This window comes from Parambassis ranga, chromosome 21 (genome assembly GCF_900634625.1).
Source record: "Parambassis ranga chromosome 21, fParRan2.1, whole genome shotgun sequence".
Taxonomy (NCBI): Eukaryota; Metazoa; Chordata; class Actinopteri; family Ambassidae; genus Parambassis; species Parambassis ranga.
In genome coordinates, this window is record NC_041041.1 from 2493957 (window position 1) to 2510235 (window position 16279).

The following is a 16279-nucleotide window of genomic DNA, read 5'->3' on the forward strand; positions in this document are numbered from 1 at the left end:
AACTAAATTAGTTACCAATTTGCTGAGCATGAATTAATGAAGAGAGCTTCTCCCGGCTCCCACAGTTGTAATTTTCATAATAACCCCAGACCTTTATTTGGCAGGTTGTTTAGTTTTTTCGTTTGAAGGTTTTCATTAGTCTAATGAGGACTGTGCAAGGGCGAGCAGTCAGCACAATTTACATGAGGAAGCTATCATAATAAATGAGGCAATTTGAATAACATGCACAGGTTTATGCAGCGAGATAAGAGAGATTGTAGCAGCCAGATACAGAGGTAACCAATACATTAGAACCAACTAATAACTAAAGTAATTCCAATAAAAGCTTTAAGTGAAGGGAATAAAATTAATGATAGATATATTGAACTGTAATGATATGATACACCATGCATTAGATTAGTAAAATAAATGTGTTCCATTGTTAAAGAGGCTGCGAGGCCTCAGCGTCTGAAGCTTTGTTTATGGTGAGCTTTTTAATTAGGCTTGTTCATCGCATCAGTTTGTTTAGATAAATGAGATAACATTCCAATGGTTTAATGATATCTCTCCACTTGTTTGATCTTTATGATCCTGGCAGAGCATTAAATTAATCTCTTGCAATGCACTCACAGAAGAAGAGGAAGAGAGAGTACAGTGGGTGCTGAAGGAAGGATGCAGCAGACACCTCAGAGACGGCCACTCTAACGTCTCATCGCTCACTTCCTATCAACATCTTTTTCATGTCATCTCTGGTGATGAAGGACAAAGGCTGTTTGTTGTCATATAAAACAGGCGGTTTCCAAAGTTGTGTGACCCAGTGCAGAGTAACCAGATGGTATTTTTTTTTTGGAGAGAGAGGCTGTTGTTTTGAACTTGATTATTTTTTGTCCAAATTTTGCCTGAGAAAAAAGGGAGATTAGATGATGTGTGAGAAAAAAGGCTAGTAGAAAGCTAAGTGTTATCTCACATGTGACTAATTGAATTGCTTCAAACACAGAAAGTCTGTGCCGATAGCTTCCGACAAGCCTCTGTCTCGTGAAACAGCAGGTAGCTGACAAACAAGGGGGGAAATTTGAAAGGTACGGAAGCCTTTGGCTGTAAACTCACTCTGGACATCAAACACTGGATATCATTTTATTTCCTTAGGGAAAAGGTGTTTGAAACACAAGCCATATGTATAGTGTGTACGTTAAGAGTTTTTTTTTTTTTTTTAATTGTGGCAGTTTTAGCATTTTGCCCAACAACAAATCTCAGCTCTACACATCAGTTCTCCCACTTTAATGCTGAGCTGAAACGCCTGACGGGACAGTCAGAGGCTGCTGCCGTATGTAAGCTGATTCTGTAAACCATATTTTAAAAGCGGGGTGAATCATTGGTAATATGATATTGGCACTTCCCTGCTAAATGTTAGATTTACTTGTTGACACAACAGGAGATGCAGTAATAATGTCTTCCCAAGCACAAATGGAAAGCTGTGGTGTATTATGTCACCTGAAGGTGCATCCTATCATACCTGCTGTCAGTTCTGATGCACTGGTGTGACCACAGTGGACAAAAAAACGGATTGGCCACGCCTCTTTGTCAGGATGCTCAAATAAAATAACTCCCCGTTCACACTGGGGAAATCAATCTGGCTAGAGTGGGATTTGGGCCGTATCTGGATATATCCAGATAGTTTTTTTTTCTGAGTCTGAGCAACGTGAATCTGGATATATCCAGATTGATTTCAGTCCACCTCTCGGAGGTGGATCTAGCCGGATTGGCTCAAATGTGGCTCAGGTCTGAACTCAAATGCAGCTAGCAAATCCGGCTAGCAACGTGATACTTCTGGTTCATGGGGACAGTGTCCGTACAAAAGCCGCATGTAAACAACCTTCCAACTACGACAGCTTTGCCCCGAGTTTATTTTCGACAGGGCTACAAAAAGAAAAACTGCTCTTTAAACCGAAAAAAAAGCGAAAGAACACGTGACACGAGACAAAAAAAAACGCACAACGCATGCACACATGCAGTCCTACCGTTGCCTGAACAGACCCTGTATATTACGAGGCGCCACCTAGCGGTTTGGAGGACAACAAACAAGCTTGATTAAGCCGGATTGAGCCGGACACGCATGCATGATAACCAGATTTGAAAATAGGTCTGAACGTATCCAGCTTAAAGGCGATCTGGATTCAATCCTACTCTAGCTGGACTGACTTCCTCCAGTGTGAACGGGTCCTAAGATGTGGGCCATTACAGGTATTGTCTCACAGGAGGGCCTTTCCAGTGTGCACACGACAAGAAAATGTATTTATTTTACTTCCATTGACAACATGTTTGTCATAGAAAAGCAAAATACACTTTCATCTCTTTCTCTTGAAGACTGGTGCATCCTCCATCCTCGAGTCCTTTTGGCACCACAAAAGTTGCTTTAGCTGCAACCTTCTGGAGATGTTCACCCTCTCTCCTCCTTTTCATGTTTAGCTTGTCTTATTCACTGTCCATTCCACCAAACTGTGCCATCATTTAAACATTAAACCAGATTTTATGATGTTTTGGACGTCAGGTTGCGGACGCTGAGTGGAGAGGTCCCCTTGAGGCCGGCAGTTTGAGCCCACTGCTCTGCAGGTCTGCCTAAGCTCCCATCATTCTGAATGATGAGCATCGCTCTCAGGCGAGGACCTGTGGATGCTGAACAGCTTGAAAAAGAGATGAAAAAAAAGACAAAAAAGTGATTTCTAGCCTTTGTAGTCTTTGTTCTGCTCCTTCTTTGCATAAGCATTAGCGATGATAAAAAGGCAGGCGGGGGACTTTGGGTCAGGTGAAAGTTTCAGCATCAGTTTTGCTCTCTTTTTGCGATGTAAATATTTCACTGACATTGATGGTATCTGCGTGCAGTATCATTAAAAGTTGGATATGTTCAGTGTAAGCTCCTTCTCTTCATCTTCCTGACTTTAATGCATCGTGTTTTGTTCAGTCCTCTCCGTGTCCTTGGCATTGCGAAGCTTCAAACACATGCTGACTACCTGACTTTCCCTAAGTCAGGAGGCAAGATCATTAGCCATCACAACCCTGAAATGTGACTTGGCAGACAATAATGCTTTATGATCAAACAACTTGTCAGTGCGTCCTGTTGAAATGAAAGAGTGCAAAAAAATAATTCAATAGAGGATCAATCAAATTTCCCCGGCCCATGTGTGAGAGGAGGAGAGAGAGAGATTGCTGATGGTGCAGAGAGGAGCTATTCCTCGAGGACATGGGAGTTCATTTGGATATTTGTTCTCCCCCTCATGAATGTTCCATTGCGTGACACCATCTCCTGCTAATCACATTTCACTGAAAAAGGGGGGGATGCTTTTAGGGACGTTGAAAAGAGAGAGGTTCTTTTTAATCTTTGAAATGCCTCAAAAGTGACAGAATGCTTTCTCCTGCCAAGACGTGAGCCTCGGATGGGGAGATAAATATGCTGTGGTCAGCTAAGTGTATCTAGTGAGCAGAGAGGCAAATTTAATAATGCATTATCATTCACTGGCGAAGGTGAAATCTCCCTGTCCATCAGAAGGCTGAGGCCTGTTTCATGTTACCCTTCACTGCAAATGAACAAGTGCTTTACTCAGCCATACCAGAGATGCACAGTAGGCACCGGTGCTTCGCTTTGCTACATGTGCTGCTCCGGACTGTCAGGAAAAACAGGCCTGTAATCAAAGCCATCATCTATCGGTCTTGACTGGAGACATTAATGATCACAGGCCTTTCTCCTGTTTTGAACAATAACCTTCTCTTTCTCTCTCCCACCGAGAGCACCAAGGTGCGTTTTTACATATCTGAGCATCTGCTATTATGCAGATTACTATGGGAACATATTTACCTGAATGCCCTTGGACAACAGCATTAAAACAATTATGAAGATTATGTACAATGCCTCAAATTTGCGATTCAAAACGATTCCTATCCACGCAGTGGCAACTGTCGCAGACAGATAAGGTTGACCCTGAATATGTATTTCTGTATTTTTTGGAGACATTCTGTGCGCTTGTTTGTATAATTTAATATTTACATGTAAACAGTAATTAAGTGATGCTACCAACATGCCAGGGCCGGGCTCTGCCAAGGTAAACACCAGCCCTAGCAGTTTGCCACAGTCCATCATGTTTACAGACTTGCAGAGCCGAGTGCTGTTTGTGTGCTCTTCCTTGGCAAAGCCCATAAAACACAAGCAATTGGACGGCGAGCGTTGAACACAGCCGCTCTTATCGTCTGGCAGTCTGCTCGCTGACTTGAGGACATTGTGAGTCAAACCTTTAAATTTTCACTCTGCGATAATTACGCTGCTATACTTGAGCTTTTATATCCTTTCACTGAGAAAGTAAATCATTCCTAATAAAGAGAGGAAGAATAGGGGGCGGAGGGAAAAGTGCTCGAGGACTAATTCTCTTCACTCCCTCCCTCTCTCTGCTCTCTATTCTGCTTTTTTGAAAGCCTTTCTCTGAGTATTCCAGTCACCTTGACTTTGCAGCTGCAGCCTTATAGTCTGTTGCTTATCCTGCCTAACCCCAGCCTGTCAATTAGGTCTTTAAAAATTAATCTCTTTAACTGGAAATACCATGCCAGCTTTCTTCCGTCTGCAAATGAAGTGTTATTAATTCACACAGCGCAAAGCCAGTGTTATGAATAATGTTATCAAAACAGATTTCCACACGTTTAACACGTCGCTCCCATTAAAACCCCTTAAGTATTTTTATAACTGTGAAAACAGGGCTACTAATGGATTTGCATCTGTTTTTTTTTTAGCAGCCACAGAGCAAAGTGCTCCTTATAAGCCAGGCCTTTTAAAGTTTACATTTCCCATTTCCTCTTTTTTGTTCTTTCATCTTCGTTTAAAAGCAGCCTCAGTATATCCAGTCTGGATTAGCGCCAGCCGTTGTCGACACTCGTTTCAGCAACTGCAACAGAACGGCAGAGCCTGTCCCTGTAGGATTGCAATGCCAGGCAATGACACCAATGTGTCTCCCCCCCTCCTCCTCCCATTCCTCCTCCTCCCTTTCCCAAATCCAGTGAAGCTCTGATCTAGCAGCAGGCTATCTGGCCAACCACACCAAGCTAATACTTGTTCTATTAAAACCTGGTGATTATGGGGGATTTCCTCTGTGTTTGTTTGTTTGAATGCTTAATTATCAATATGTAATTGGCATGTGTATTGTGATGTTGGGTGCATTTTCGGTGGCACATTTCGCTGGAATGCACGTCGCTATCGGGCGGAAACAGGACTCCCCAGTCACTGTTTAAGTTAAGCTGCATGAGACGTCGCTCTAATGAATTAATAAAGTGCTAAACAAAAGGAGAACCAAACAAAGAGTGTGAAATAAATGGCTCCATGATTAGTGGGTCAGACAGATTAGCCGGGTATACAGTACAAATGATCCCCCTCTGAAACGGGAATGATTCAGGCAAAATAGCCAATCAATAGTTGAGGCCAATTTAATCTCTGAGATTCTTCTGTCAATAAACGGACCTGGACAACGGAGGTCAATATGCAAAGACAGTCTAAACACCTTCAAAGTGCCTCACAATAATGTCCTTCTCCCAGTATTATCTTCCTGACAGTCAGGGCTGGTAGTCAATAGGCGAATTACAGAAATCTATTCCAGCCTGGCTCTCAGTCATTTTCTTTACTGAGCCACAAGTTTTTTTTCCTGCCTCAAACCCTCCTCTGGCTTCAAAACTTAAGGTTGTGTGGATTTAGCAGCGTGATCTCGCACCTCTCACCCACTGCCACGGCCTCTCCCTAAGAAAAATGCCCATTTTGTCTGGGCTGCTGTTCTCTTTAAGAGCTCATTTGAAGGTGTGCGCTGGCAGAAACAAAAGTCCTGTATGCTTTTATGCAGTCATCACAGTCAGCCAAGCCTGTAATCCTCAGAGGTCCGATAATGACATAGCCCCTGCATTTATTACATGGAGGAGAGGAGAGAGGGAAAACGCTGACTTTGAACAAATGAACACTCTGACCTTTATGCAATAAATATGACATGGGCCGCATAAAAAGACAAGATATCTTCCTCCTGAATGGAAGTCAACATGGATTCTGCTCCCTTGCCTCTTGCTCTCTCTCTCTCTCTCTCTTTTCTTTCTGTCACTGTTTTTTTTCCTTTTTCTCTTTCTGCACGCTGACAAATGCACTATAATGTTTTAATCTATGCAAAAGTACACGGATCATCTGTCAGCATTCTAATTCCTAACTTCACTCATTAGCAGTCATCGGAAAATAAATATTTATATCCATGCCTGGGAAGAAGAAGACAGAGAGAATCGAGCTTTTGTGTGAGGTTTGTCTTCTTTTTGTCACCTCAGAGCGCCTGGCTGACAGTAAAGGATTTATGGTTATTTCCTCCATGCAGCCTGTCCATCTGTGGCTCTATCTTCATATGGCCTTGAGAATACGATTCAATTTATTAAGGCAAAGCAATGGACTCATTACTTTAAAAAGGTGGCAAGAGAAGGGAGTGAGCGAGAGAGAGAGAGAGGAAGAGAGGGAGGAGTGACACACTGAATTGGTTATTAATGGAAAGGCACAGCCATAGGGCAGTTGAAATTTAATGATATCCTACAAGAAAATATGAGGGTGTCACTCTCCAAAAAGTCATGCTAAATGTCAACATTTTAAGGTCCCGGTGCTAATTTTATGCCTGTGCACAGTAATGTTTTGGAGAGCATTTAGGAAACACGGCCCAGTGGCCAGCCTGATTATCCCACTCACCTTCTCTCCTCTCTACAAATGGGTTTGTGCAGCAAGCGATTTCATCTCTAAGTGAAGGGAACATTAGGGAGGGGAGAAAGAGAGAGAGCGAGCGATGGAGGAGGAAAAACACGCGGTTTGATTTTCATGCTGTGATAAGAGAGTGGGAGCCAAATGTTACCTGTTAATCTAGCCCAAACCGACCGGGGCTCTTGACTTTGTCCCCCAGCAGGGATGGGGCAAACACTCATTTTCCTCTCTCCGTGATGAAAAGGAAATTAGCTTAAATGTGATGAGGGCACATTAGTGAGTGTGTGTGTGTGTGTGTGTGTAATGAATGTGTGTGTGTTTGAGGAGTTTTTTTTGTTTGCATACATTGGAGTGTTGTCTCTTCCTTTTTGCGGCCCGCACATATGCACAGCATATGAGAGCCATAGTCATTTCAAAGGAATTTGTCTTGTGGATCATCATCATCGTCTCCTCATTGCTGCAGGTACTTGAACAAATGTGTGTGTCTGCCAGCCAGCCAGCCAGCCAGCCAATCCGCTTCAGCCTATTGTAACCTTAATTAACAAACTATCTCCACTTAGTAAAATTAGCCACGGTGTGCTATAGCACCAGTTTTTTGTGCCTGTAAAACCCTTCAGACTGCAGACATCACTTGCAAGATCAGCTCAGCTCATGTTTTTTTCAAGTGCTCAAATTGCATGCAACTACTTTTTTTTTTTTTTTTTTTTGCTCAGCTCTGCATCACTGCATTTGTACCAGAAGACAGATATTTCCCCTGACAAGATTTTCCAAATTCAGTGCCTTAAGTGCAGGTGGAATAATGCTGTGTTAGCTGCTAATGGCTGTCCGAGAGGTCATAACTACTCCATTTGAAGGAGGCTGCTTTCTCCGCCGCAGCCCTGGCAGGTCAAATCAAATGTAATTGTGCAGTGAAAAAGCTTCGCCTTGCTTTGTGTTGGCTGTGCTGACAACCTCCAGGTTTAGCATTCAGTTCTCCTGCTGGGAGGAACACAGGTTTGCAAGGACAAAGGCTTCACCTGTCAATATATCACACTGACTGGCCGGCCAAATGCACCTCTGCTCTCTCTCTCTCTTTCCTCCTCTCTTTCTCTCCTATCTCTCTTCCTCTCTGTCACTCTCTCATTCTCTGCACACCCATTCTATTCCAGCCTCCTCCAACCTCAGACTATGCCTCACCTATCTGTCCATCCGTCTTCTGTCTTCAGCCATCTATCTCTCGTCCCCGGCATCCTTCTCTCTCTCTCTTTGTATCTTCCTCTCCTGCAGCTCACGCTGCCTTCGTGTGTGAGTACTCAGCTGAAATGTCCTGAGGGACCCAGTTTCAAACACAGGAACCAGAAACATATGGCACATTTTCAACTCCCAAGGTCAATTACAGCTATTTATCCAGAGATTGCAGCTAAATTTCCCAAGGTTTCTTCTAGATTTACCACAGATTGCAGTGTGTGTCTGTCACATTTTAAATCAGGCCAGTTTCCTCTGCTTCTCTCCACTCTCTCCGACTTTCCATCAAATATTTCAAAGGCTTTCAAGTGGGGGTTTTTTAGACATGTTTTATCTCTGGTTATCATGTGCCCCATCTCTTCTGCCTCAGCTTTGCTCGGGTCCAAGTGCCGCTCGCAACACAAATCTAATAACATGTAAATTGGAGATAAGCCCAGATCCCTCCAAGTGATATTTTTTTTACATTCATAGTTTGTCAAGTCAATTCCTGGGCCCCTGTTTTAGCAGCACAACACATGAGGAGTGAGAAAATTAACTGGATAGGTGATTCATCATTGCTAGCACACTGTCAAGGACTCCCTCTGCAGCTATTGAGAGCAGGGTGGAGGAGGAGGATGGAGAGAGAGGAGGGAGGGGGGGGGCGTTGTTTTAAATTATGGCATTTCATTCAGAATGCATTGTATTTACAGCGTCCCATTTTTATTTGTGGCTCCTATTATCCACCGAAACAGTTGTGCATGAAATGTTATTTGTGACAGGGGGTGACCTGCGAGTGTTTTTCTCCACACAGTATTTCATAGACGGAGGGGTGGAGTGGTGGTGGTGGTGGGGAGGAGGGGGGGGGGGACTTAACTGTACCTTTACCGTACGCTACGCACAAGAGGCTGTCACAGCTGCTGCTGGCAGCCTCTGCTGGTGTAGAAATATCACCTGGAAACAGAGCACTCCATCGGGCTGGCCCCCATCACTCCGACGCCTGTCGCTGTAATTAAGTTGAAGTCAATGATTCTGGAGCGATGGTGAGAAATAAACATGCAAACACATGCCAGCATTTGCAGCCAGGCACAGAGAGAGGAGGGTGGGGGGTGGCAATAACATTAGAAGCAGAGAAACCACAGATCTAGATCGTGTTCCACTGGAATTTACATTTGAGTTTCATTAAGCTGCTTTTGATTATATTGATTAAATTAGCCACTTATTAGCCTCACATTTCTTTTCCCTTTTTTTTCCTTCCTGTCTTTGAAACGCCGACGTTTATGCACGGCTCCTGGTGGAAATGTTATCTGACAAGAGGTGCTGTACGGTAGTTTGAGTCTGTCGAACAAAAAAACACGCTGTTTGCTTTTCCCTGAGCATGACAGGTTGTTTCCCCTGCAACAAAGCCATCAAATATTCTCTGTGATCCAACATTGTGTTGTGGAGGGGGGTGCTGCTGCTGAGTGGGAAGCCGGAGTTTGTTAAAGCAATGATTTATGATTAATGCCAACACTAAATAAGGGACAAAGTGCCTACAGTACAAATCAATTACAAAGCTCCAGCAGCAGACCTTTCCCCGAGGTCTACTAACGTCTCTAGTTGTTATGGTGATTTTATTGGAGGTGGGTGATGCATGCATATAATACATGCAATACATCTATATCAACCTGAGCTGGAGCCAGCTGTAATGCTTTTGATCTTTGATTACTTATTTTATTGAGATAAAATGGGACTTTCATGTTGTGTTTCACTGTATAAAGAGAGAGAGAGAGAGAGTGCTTTTTATTTTTTTATATCTCCACCCAGACGCCCACCTCCACATGCAGACGGGAACTGCAGCAAAAACAAAATACATTAGCACAGGAGTGGCTTCTTAAAAGTAGGCAATTCATTATTTTTATGAAGTCAAATTATAAACAAATTTTAATCCATTAGGCAACCATCCATTCTAATTAATCAACAGGAGTGAACTCCATCTGAAAAAAAGGAGAAAGGTTGTTTACTCTCTCCACGGACCAGCGGTGCATATTTCACCATCTCACCCCACTCTGTGAGAAAAAGAAAAAAATGTTCTCTAAATTACAAACCTAAACTGTGAATCCTAACACTCGACTTTTGGCGCCGAGATGTTTCCAGGGCATTTGCAGATGCTTGAAATAATCTCCAATGTTTTTGCTCAATCTGCTCTGAGGATGGGTGAAATAAATACTTTAAACTAATTAATGTAAGACCAGCTGTTCCCAGCACTTGGCTGGCGTTGGTGAATATTGATGGGAGGGAGAGGGGGAGACGGGAGGGGAGGGGGGGGGAGACAGGGCTGTTCAGCTCCACTCGCTGTTTGTACAAGATTCAGCCTGCCACATAAACAGATATGAATACTGGATGAGAGCAGAGAGGTGCTGTGCAGCCAGGGTTCCACATTACAAATCAAACTTTTCATTAAATTAACCATTAAAGTGCCGACGGTGCAGGCGTCCTGTGGAGAGGTTTTTTTTTTTTTTTTTTTTTTTTTTTGGACTGGATGTGTTTAATAAACTGTCTGGTAGCACTTACGCACTCTTGGCTCATCGGACACAAACATGTGTCAGACCTGATGGGGCGACGAGCGGCGCTGCCTGACATACAGTTTCAGTTTGACCAGGCTGTGTGTGTGCCGGTGCGCCTCCTGCTTTCCTCTCTCCCGCCCTCTCCTGCTCTCCTCTTTCCTCCTCTGAGGCCCGGCGGAGAGGCTGGACAGCAGATGGCAGGGCCCTACCCTTCTGCCGGTGATGAATGGAGGATGATGTCATCTTAGGTTTGACAGGCACCCGTGCGTGCATACACAAAGGAAGCGCGAGCCCTTTGGGGTCGAACCGCCGGCCTGCTTCTGATTTTTGGAGTCCACATGACATCTCTTAAATGGGGGAAGCTGGATTTATGTCCTGGTTGATATTGTTTAACCCCCGCAGTCAGAGGGAAGAAGAGGCAATATGAAGGAATGTCCGGGGGGCCAGTCACTCCTCTGTGTTTTGGATTGGAGATCAATACAGACACGGTCTTTGTTACTGGTCAGCTTGAGTCAACAACAAATGGTACATATCATGAATTATGAATTAGTTTTTAATGTTTTCTTCTTCTTTGGCAGAAGACATCCCAATCTGCACCCCAACAGCACGAGAAAGCTACGAGCGGTTGTCATTGGCTGGACAGGCTCTGCCTCCTGGTTTCCCTTCACCATTCCTCTTCCCAGACGGCTTGTCATCGATAGAAACTCTCCTCACCAACATTCAGGTAACTTCCTGTTCACCCTGTCACATCTGCTCCACGTCACAGTGATCATTTAGCCCCATGGGCTCTAGCCAGCCCTGCATGTTGTCAAAGAAGTCTAGAACAATAAAAAATGTCCCCAACAGTGACACCTCTGGCCATGAAGTGAACTGCAGTTAGCATAAAGGTGCAGACAGGCCTCATGGATATCACTTCAGTCTATTAGCATTAAGTACCAAACTCATGCCACAAAGCACATTACTGCTAGCTTGCTAACCGCCCTTTGTTTCTAGCTATTGGCTAGCACAAAGCAATCACTGCAGTTTATATCATTATATCATTTATTGTTTAAGTTACAATCCACACTGTTGAACATCATATGTTTCATCGACAAGCTAGCCAACATCACATCAAGGAAGGTGAGCTTAGCACGCTAGCTCTAATGGCTTTGTTTACTTCCTAATGTTACCTGACAATAAATTGCAGATAGGGACTACTACTACTTTAGCTTGCAAGCTACTATTAGCCCGTGTTGCATGCTGCTTGGATTGTGGTTTAAGTCAGTTTGTGTCACTATAAGAAGAAGAAGGTTAGCATAGCCCTGCTAACTTTAATTTAGCCACACTGCATCGATCCGCCTCTCTTTACCTAGGAATGTTAGTTAGTAACTCTCACATAGCAAGCTGAGCATGTGAATATCCACTCAGTATATTGCCGTTTTGCTACTACTTAGCTTGTGGAGCTAATATTAGCCAGTGTTAATGTATAGCTTTGTTTTCAGTAAGTCTGATACCTCACTGTGGCATCAGTCATAACTCTGTTCTACCTTTTACTAAAGACACCGTTAGTCTGTGCCTTAACAACACCCGTTTAGACTTCAGACTCAAACCCCCTCAGACACAAAGATGAATGTCTTCAGCTTGTGTCTGAGTGTAATGGTGTGTGTACACCGCTGCCCTTCTCATTGCATGTGTACCATCGGCGTCAGAGCCCTGCCTCTCCTCTGGCTCTGCGTGGTAATTAGAAAGCCACAAGTAAACCCGTCATGAGCGCCCAGCGCTCCTCTAAGTCGTCTTTGATAATGATCTCCACGTTGAATATTTATATACAAATCAACAAAAGGAAACCAAGCAGAAAATTAAGATAAAGCAACTTAGAGTAAATTGGGGTTAGAAGAATCAACAATTAGTAAGCTATAGCTCAGTGCATTCGATGTCATTTCATGTGGATGGGGAATAATTGTGATGAAAATGGCCACATTACTGTAGAGCAGTATCTTATCAGGAGGTATTTGGAATGGCAGGACTGTAATTGATCCATGATGAGGTGGGTGTCGCTCAGATTCTTCTCTCTGAGGTGCTGTGTGAAGGCAGGTGGAGGCGCTGCTCCTCTCCCCACATCACCCAGTAAAAACTTTTCCTTTTGTTATATGTGTGTCAACGCTTGTATTTCACAGCTTTGGCCAAAAGGGGTCAGACATGCCCAGCACTCTCACATCACACTCTTGCCTTTATTTATTTTATTTTATAACACACAGAAGCTCGGAGATGTGCCCTCACAGTATCACTGAGCGATAACAGCATCTCCACAGATAACAGCAGCCGTTCAGGTGGCGGTCTGACTGAAAGGAGTCATTTGGCAGCTTCTGGTTGTGTGTTGTGTTCCGCTGCTGCTGCTGCTGTGGGCAGTACAAAGAACGGCTGTGACACACTTTCAGTGTGGTTTGCTGTCACGACATGTTGAAGCTCTTAAGTAGCTCACATCGCTCTCTCTCTGTGTGTGTGTGTGTGTGTGTGCAGGGCCTGCTGAAAGTGGCCATTGACAATGCTCGGGCTCAGGAGAAGCAGGTGCAGCTGGAGAAGACGGAGCTGAAGATGGAGCTGTTCAGAGAGAGGGAGCTCAGGGAGACTCTGGAGAAACAGCTCGCCATGGAGCAGAAGAACAGAGGTACTGCCTGACGCCTGCCTGGCACTGAATACCGTCAGCTCTGTGTGTGTGTGTTATGTAGATGTGATGTGTCCAAACATAGCACAATTAGTGCTTAACAGTTTGAGAACTCTATATTTCTGCATAAATTACCACCCAAAACAACACAGCAGCCGAAACTTTATTTAAATGTTTCACGTTGATTTAGTGAATGGGATGACCATCAGGTATCAGTGAGCGTCCCTTAAGAAAGGCTAAAGACCACTCCGTTATTGACTGATGATTCCACCATCAGGAGAACATGGTGAGCCTGGAAGAGCTGCAGGCAGAACGTCACTGCTCCCCATAAAGAACTCTGCTGCCTGTCTGAGGTTTGGTGAAGATCATGAAGACAAACCAGAGGCCTGCTGGGAAAATGTGTTGATGAGACCAAAATAGAATTATTAGTTTAGAGAAACGGAAAAACCTCATCCCCTCTGTGCAGCATGGTGGTGGTAGTATGATGGTTTTAGGGCCTGTTTTGCTGCATCTGGACCAGGACAGCTTGTCCTCATTGATGGATCAATGAATTCTGAATGACAGCAGTGAATTCTAAAGGAACATGTCAGGACATCTGTCTGTGAGCTGGATCTGAAGAGAAAGAGCAGCAAGACAACGAGCCCAAACACACAAGTGGTTCTACTAAAGAACGGTTCCAGAAGAACAGAGTTCATGTTCTGAAGTCAAAGTCCTGACCTTCATCCACCTGAGATGTTGTGGAAGGACCTGAAACAAGCAGTTGATGTGAGGAAACCCAGCAACATGTCAGAACTGAAGCTGCTCTGTACTGAGGAATGGACTCAGACTCCTCCAAGCTGCTGTGGACGACTGATCAGCAGCTACTGGAAACCTTTAGCTGCTGTTATTGCTGCACAAGGAGCTCACAGCAGACACTGAGAGCAGAGCTTCACACACTGTTACCACTCACACATATGAAGCTTTGGATCATTGTACTGAAGGAATAAAGGACAGAGGCTCATACTTCTGTCCGATTAGTCTCTCTGTCTACTCTCAGGACAAGATCAGCTGATGTTTTGTTGAGTTATAGTAAAGACGAACTTGGAGCTGCTCATACAGTAGTTAGCATAATGTAGCACTGCTCCCAGTCTGTTAGCATAATTGCAAATACACATTCAATACAAATGTACTCTCTTCTCAGTCTCATGTAAAATGCATCAGAATCACACGCTAACTGTATCGTTTATGTTTAATGAGAGAAATTCATGAAAAATATCCCAATACATTTTTCAATTAGCTTTAACTCCCTGCAGCAGTCAGCAGAGTCACAGTCAGTATTTACTCAGATCCTTACATTGGATCAAATATTTAGCTTTCATTGATTTTATGTAACTGTTGTGATCTTTTCCTGCTGGAATGTGGCAGTAATCCCGTCTTTGTTTTGGGTTTTTTTTTGCTCAGCGATCGTCCAGAAGCGTCTGAAGAAGGAGAAAAAGGCCAAGAGGAAACTGCAGGAGGCGCTGGAGTACGAGTCCAAGCGGAGGGAGCAGGCGGAGCAGACCCTGAAGCAGCCGTCGCCCTCCGACAGCATGCGCTCGCTCAACGGTCAGCACACAACCAGCGCTAATCAAACAGCTCCCATCTCTTAGTACTAATTCACTTTTATTTCATTTGATTTAATTACACAGGAAGTGCTTTATTCCATTTGCTTTCTCTCATTATTTATTCTTCTGATGATGCTCTTGATTAATTGAGTAGTTTTAACTGATTAATCATTTAATTTCTGACACATTCTATTTGTTTTTTTTGTGGTTTTTGAACAGATAGTCCAAATATTTTCAGCTGTCTGGCATCGTATCCCATTAATGATTAATTAATGAATTGAATATCAGAATAGCTGCTAATTAATTCATTCTGCTGTCCATCTACTTATCAGTTAAATCATGTATTCATTTTTAAGCACTCCTGTGTGCTCGGCGGTGCACGTAAGTGACGTGTGTACACATTTATTTACAGATAGACTCTGATCAATTCCATTCACTGAATCTGAATGTTAATCATTAATAATGATCACATGACACTTTCTGTTGATCTGTGACCAGGATCCAAACTTTGATTTGAAGTAAACAGATCAATGCAGGTGATTAGGTTTATTATAGCTACAACCTCACACACACACACACACACACGCAGGTATGTGGAAGCCTCTTGTTTTGAATGAGGGATGCTGTGCGGCTGGCGGTGTGATCGGTGGGTGTCAGGGATGTTTAACGGCGGTGATCCTCTGTTCTCTCAGACTCTCTGACCCCTGAGATGGAGAGTGACCGCAGCAGTGGAAGAACAGATGCTGAAAGGACAATACAAGGTACAGGGGCTCAGATGAGACAATAAATCTCTCTCTCCTTCTCTGGCTCTCTCTCTCTCTCTCTCTCTTTCTACCCCCCACCCTCACCACCACCACTCTCCTCTTTCACACACACACACACACACACACACACACACACACACACACACACACACACACACACACACACACACACACACACACACTGCTTCAGTTTATGAACATTTCTGTGCCTGCTGTTCAGACATACAGCTCACCATCTGGGCCACAGCACTAGGTCAAGATCATTGGTTTTCCGTAGGAACAATATTGTTCTTTTTACTTTGACTTTTTAGGGGCTTTCAGGAAGCAGGATGGGGCAGAGCAGGCAGAACACTGAGGCGAAGATGAGGGAAAAAAGTCCTTTATTTACAACTCAGGAAGCATTAATGAGTCATAAAAAGCAGCAGAATCCCTCCTCTGATGGTAATAAACGGGGCAAATCAATCCGTTTTATGAATAAGCCGTGTACATTTTTAATGCTTTGTTTGTTTGTTAGCCTTGGGGGTGCAGTATGTGTTTGGGGAAGGGGGCGCTCCAGCGATAACCTCTGAAGACTGTCTGCTATCTGTGTTTACCCAGATACACGACACCTCGCAGAGGTTGAGCGTCCTCATTATTACTCCGACGTCCTGCTTTAATACGCCTCAGTCCGCTCTCAGCCGCCCCTTATCGGCGGCAGAGGTCCCGATTTATCCCAGGAAAAAAAAAACGCTGCGTGTAATTTGCTGTGAAAAGTGGGAAATATTCATCTTTGTGCACGCAGGAATAAGTTAGGCCCCCCCTTTTAACTCTTTAATGTT

General features: G+C 43.9%; 1 protein-coding gene across 3 annotated transcripts in view; it reads left to right on the plus strand.

Annotated features, from left to right (window-relative positions):
• dachd (dachshund d) overlaps nucleotides 1–16279 on the plus strand; it is a 108486-nt gene that overhangs the window by 88072 nt on the left and 4135 nt on the right. For 2 of the 3 annotated variants that reach the window (XM_028394314.1, XM_028394311.1), the window contains 4 exons: nucleotides 11049–11194; nucleotides 12970–13117; nucleotides 14555–14698; nucleotides 15390–15458. In XM_028394314.1, coding sequence (XP_028250115.1) covers nucleotides 11049–11194; nucleotides 12970–13117; nucleotides 14555–14698; nucleotides 15390–15458 — 507 coding nt within the window. The remainder of the gene's footprint in view (nucleotides 1–11048; nucleotides 11195–12969; nucleotides 13118–14554; nucleotides 14699–15389; nucleotides 15459–16279) is intronic. The other variant, XM_028394312.1, reaches the window with a different exon arrangement.